We start from the raw sequence: 4738 nt of genomic DNA on the forward strand, positions 1-4738 counted from the left end.
AAGTCAACAATTGCAAAATGTCAATGAAGAGTCTCTTTCTCAATCTTCTTTTAATTTGTTTGAAATTCGTGTGTTTCCTTCTGAAAATCAGAAAAGCTCGGTAACTTGTTGTGGATCTTGGGGTTTGGTTTGAGGCCAAGATTTAACGACTGGAATGTCAAATGTTGAACCGGACATCCAACCTGCTTTTCTGTAGTTGAGTTTGAATGGCAAATATTGAGCACTAAACAAAACTACAGGGACTAAAACTGTAATTTACTCTAATGTAAATATGAGAAAGAGTCATCCGGCATCCAATATTAACGGCATCGTCTCTGTAACCTCAACTTCCTAACACCCCCTTCTCTCTCTCTCTCCCGGAGACATTTCATCATCTTCTCCACCAGATCGCAACTCTCTGTTCCAAACATTAAGGTATGTTTTCATTTTTCATATGCTAAATTATTCGCATCAATAATTCGTTTCTGTCAAAGAATAACAATGGCTATTAATTGACGCCTGATTATTTGATCCGCTGCATTTGAATCTCGATCACGATGATGTTCGTTTTGATTTACGGAATTGACGTGCATAATTTTACCTACGATTAGAGATACACACTGATTTCTTAATTTTCTAATCCTAAGATTCAGAATTTGATATGGATTCATATGTTTTTCCTAAACATGAAAACTGGGAGCTATCGCTTATTAATCAACATTTCTATTTCCAGTTTCATAAATCACATCCAAACCACATTCCATATCAGTTGAAAACTATTACAGTATTGAATCTATAGAATCTACAATGTAGGTATGGAAGATTATAGACGACAAGGTGGAATCCAGCAATTGCTAGTTGCTGAACAAGAAGCTAGACAAATAGTCAACACTGCAAGAACTGGTAAAGTTTTTATATCTTCAAGACCTTTTTTTTTGTTTATCACTGAATCATGAGGTTTTGGTTTCTGTATTCAGCAAAACTTAATAGACTAAAGCAAGCAAAAGATGAAGCTGGAGAAGAAGTAGCTAAATATCGCGCCAATATGGAGAAAGAATTCCAGAAAATAATCTCAGATGTAAAAACTCATATATAACTTTTATAAACTTTGATCGATGATCCATGCATGATGAGATGATTAACATTTGATTTGTTACATGAATTGCTGAGATTGCAGTCGACTGGTTTTTCTGGAGTGAATGTGAAGAGGCTGGATGAAGAGACAGCTACAAAGATCGATCAGTTGAAAAAACAAGCTGCAAAAGTTTCACCAGAAATTGTCAAGATGCTCATGACCCATGTCACAGGTGTCAAGATTTGAATCATTTTGGACATGCTTAAAAAGGATTTTGTTATCCTTCTTGATTAGTAACTTTTAATCTCTTTTTTGGGATAAATAAATTAATGCAGCATTTTCTGTGCTGATGTCATCTTTTTTCTACATGAACATTATTCTGATGGATTAAACAATCTCAAAAAACTTTGTGTATATAAGTTGTTTATTTAGCACACAAAGACAATGGGATCAAACTGTTAGATGTATGTTTCAAATCATAAATAAATGGTAATTAATACTTAGGGATCACATCTTGAATTCACTTCCCCTTTTTACAAATTACAAAAGGCAGAATAAAAAAAAAAGGAGATATTTGTAATCTCACATAAAAAGAATTCTTCATCTCTCACACGAATAGGGTGTGTGGTGAGGAAAAAAAAGGTTTAACTACAATCTGTCAGATTCCAATCCACAAACTTACACAAATCTACATTACTTTTTACATATGTTAGTCTCAAATCTAAATATAAACTAACCACTCATCAAAAACTCATAGTAGACTTTTTCTGATTAATCTTAACATCCATAAGATCAGCCACAAACCCCGGCTGAAAAATCTTAACTCCATCCACACTATTCTCTTCACTCAACATCTTAATCACTCCAGACATTCGTGGCCTAAGTTTCGTGGTCTCTTGAACACATAACAACCCAACCTTCAAAAACCTCACTGCTTCCTCTATCAACCCTTCATCATCCTCTTTCAACAACACATTATCCACCACATCCATCAATCGCTCACCATTATACATACCCCATACCTTATCCACCAAAAACTGTTCACCATGTTCCATATCAAAGTCAACAACCGGACGCCCAGTCATAATTTCAAGAAGCAATACACCAAAGCTATAAACATCGGATTTACGTGTCAAACGTCCACTAATAGCATACTCAGGAGACAAATACCCTCTAAAAAGAAAAAGAAAAAAAGTGTTAGCTAATTCTGAAATGACATGTTTGGGGTATGAGATAAAACAGAGTAGTACTTACAGTGTCCCAGCAACACGTGTACTAATGTGAGTGGCGTCGTCTTGAAATAATCTTGAAAGGCCGAAATCGGCAACTTTGGGGTTAAAGTTGTGATCTAGAAGGACATTGCTTGCTTTGATATCTCTATGTACTATGTAAGGGTTCTTTTCTTCATGGAGATATGCTAATGCTTTAGCAACTCCTAATGAAACATTCTTCCTTTTTGACCAACTAAAACTATTTCTATTTTGCTCCCCACCTTTGATAAATCAAGAAAACTAAGTATTAATTTATCATTAAATTGTATTAATTTGATGTGTAGTTTGGGGTGAAATTGAAATAAAAAAGAATTACCTAAAAATCGATGTGAGAGACTATTGTTTTCCATGTAATCATATACCAAACAACGTTTGGCTCCTTCGACACAACACCCATGAAGATTTACAAGATTTTCGTGGTGTACATCAGATAATGCAGCGATTTCAGATATGAATTCACGTTCTCCTCTCATTGATTCCAGTTCTACAGAAAGTACTTTTATTGCCACGATAGTCCCATCTCTAAGTCGACCCTGTTAAATAAAAAAAAAATTATAAATTATAAGAAGGCAACTTGTTTGATAATATGCCTAAAGAAAATTAGGCAATTATTACAAGTGTGGTTCTAAACTCCTAATACAATGACATTTGCATGAAATTAGCTACGACTTTGTATGCATGAGATGAACGTTTACATGGATGCATCATCATATTGTATCGTACAACCCTCCATTGCATATGATTTGTTTGGTAAAAAAAAGTTAGCTTATTTTAATTTAATATTTGATAAAATCATAAAAGTATTTTATTGTAATTTATAAAATATTTTATAAACTATCTTAAACTTATAAGATGGTTTGCAAAAAGGACCAAGCCTCTTTTCTTGTGCACAAGTTTGATAATTCAATATAATAAGGTTGTTTTATTTTGACTTAACGAACCTTACTAAGTGGTTGTTTTTTTTACACAATCAAAGGTAACACGTGATTTAATTGGTTTAGCAAAAAAAAAGAAAAAAAAAGCTGGGTTAGTATATTAGAACACCAACCTTTCACATATTTTTTTTTCACCTCAGTTATCCAGCATTAAAATTGATAGATATTGTTATAATTGATTAATAATGTGAAAACGGTTTGTTGGAATGCAAGTTGTCAATTAGTTTCATTCAAAGTGCTTATTTTGTCTTGAAAATAATGTTGTATGTTTTATAGACAAACATGATTATTCATTGGACTACCTTTACCAAACTTAATTTAAAAAAAAAAAAAAAAAAAAAAGTTGCTGACTGTTTTAGACCAGCTCACATTATCATAGTTGATACTTGCAAGCAAAATATAGGTGGAAATGCAAAAACATCAAATGAAGAGATTTTGATGATCACTTGTTATTTATTAAAAAAAAAAACAAATTTAATTTAATCATCCAGAAAAAAATTTAAAAGTTATATAATTGGTCGAGGAGTCACCTTGTAAACAGAGCCAAATCCTCCTTCCCCGACTTTGTTCTTGGAGCTGAAACCATCACTAGCAATTTTCAAGTCATGGTAAGAAAATAACCTAAAATTCGAAGGACTTTCTCCACCTGTTTTTCACAATTTCCATTTCTTGATTATAAAATTCTCCAAAAAACACCCAGAATTCAAGAAACAATCAGTCATATATAATTACATATCAAAACACCCAGAAGTCAAGAAACAATAAATAACCCATGAAATTCTTTTTATAGATTTCGCTTCTTGATTCAGTCATTACTCGACTCAAAAGTTCTTGAAAAGTTTCAATTGTTTGTGCATGAAATACAAAGGGAAACTTATGCTGACCTTTTTCGTTCTTATAGACCTCCTTATCGTCTGAAGTGGAGCAGAAACATTGCGAACAGGGGAAAGACAACTTCATTTTGGTACAATTTCCAGAAATTTAGAGATTATTGTGGATGGATCTTGATTGAGTTTTGAAAGATGAGGAAGATTGATGATGATGATATATATAGGTGTAGAAAAAGAATGATGTTTGACCTCCTGAAAAGACTTTTTGGAATAGGAACAGTGGGAAAGATTGGTTACGCATGAACATACGACCAAGCAATGGATTAAGATTAAACAGAAGTTGGTTAATTAATTTGGTTTAATTGGCAACTACCACGAAAAAAGATCCTTTGACTTCTTCTTGTTAGTTGTGAATTGAATTCACCTTTTAATTTGTTTATTATTTCCTGCAATGGACATAGTTCTTTGTTTAATATATAGAAGATAATATGAAATCTGATCAAATGATATTCATATCCATATAGTGTAAACAACCCTTTGAGTAATGATAATAACTGTTATTCATTTATTCAAGACAGATAATTAGTTTAATAATTGGATATTGAGGGGTTGAAAGCCAAGTTCTATTTTTCCTAATTTCAATAATAA

The 4738-nt window shown here is 32.5% G+C and overlaps 2 protein-coding genes across 2 annotated transcripts; one reads left to right on the plus strand and one right to left on the minus strand.

Annotated features, from left to right (window-relative positions):
• Positions 1 to 268: 268 nt before the first annotated feature.
• Positions 269 to 1420, plus strand: LOC111916393 (V-type proton ATPase subunit G1). The gene is made up of 4 exons (XM_023912062.3): positions 269 to 414; positions 793 to 882; positions 957 to 1057; positions 1157 to 1420. The coding sequence occupies exons 2-4, from the start codon at positions 795 to 797 to the stop codon at positions 1298 to 1300; spliced, it is 333 nt and encodes a 110-aa protein (XP_023767830.1). The 5' UTR covers positions 269 to 414; positions 793 to 794; the 3' UTR covers positions 1301 to 1420.
• Positions 1421 to 1682: 262 nt separating this feature from the next.
• Positions 1683 to 4462, minus strand: LOC111916392 (putative serine/threonine-protein kinase). Its single transcript, XM_023912061.3, has 5 exons — positions 4145 to 4462; positions 3791 to 3906; positions 2642 to 2858; positions 2309 to 2546; positions 1683 to 2227 (listed from the first exon to the last, which is right to left on the minus strand). Exons 1-5 carry the CDS (start codon positions 4218 to 4220, stop codon positions 1798 to 1800), a joined length of 1077 nt encoding a protein of 358 aa, XP_023767829.1. The 5' UTR covers positions 4221 to 4462; the 3' UTR covers positions 1683 to 1797.
• Positions 4463 to 4738: the final 276 nt, after the last annotated feature.

This window comes from Lactuca sativa, chromosome 2, assembly GCF_002870075.4.
Source record: "Lactuca sativa cultivar Salinas chromosome 2, Lsat_Salinas_v11, whole genome shotgun sequence".
NCBI lineage: Eukaryota > Viridiplantae > Streptophyta > Magnoliopsida > Asterales > Asteraceae > Lactuca > Lactuca sativa.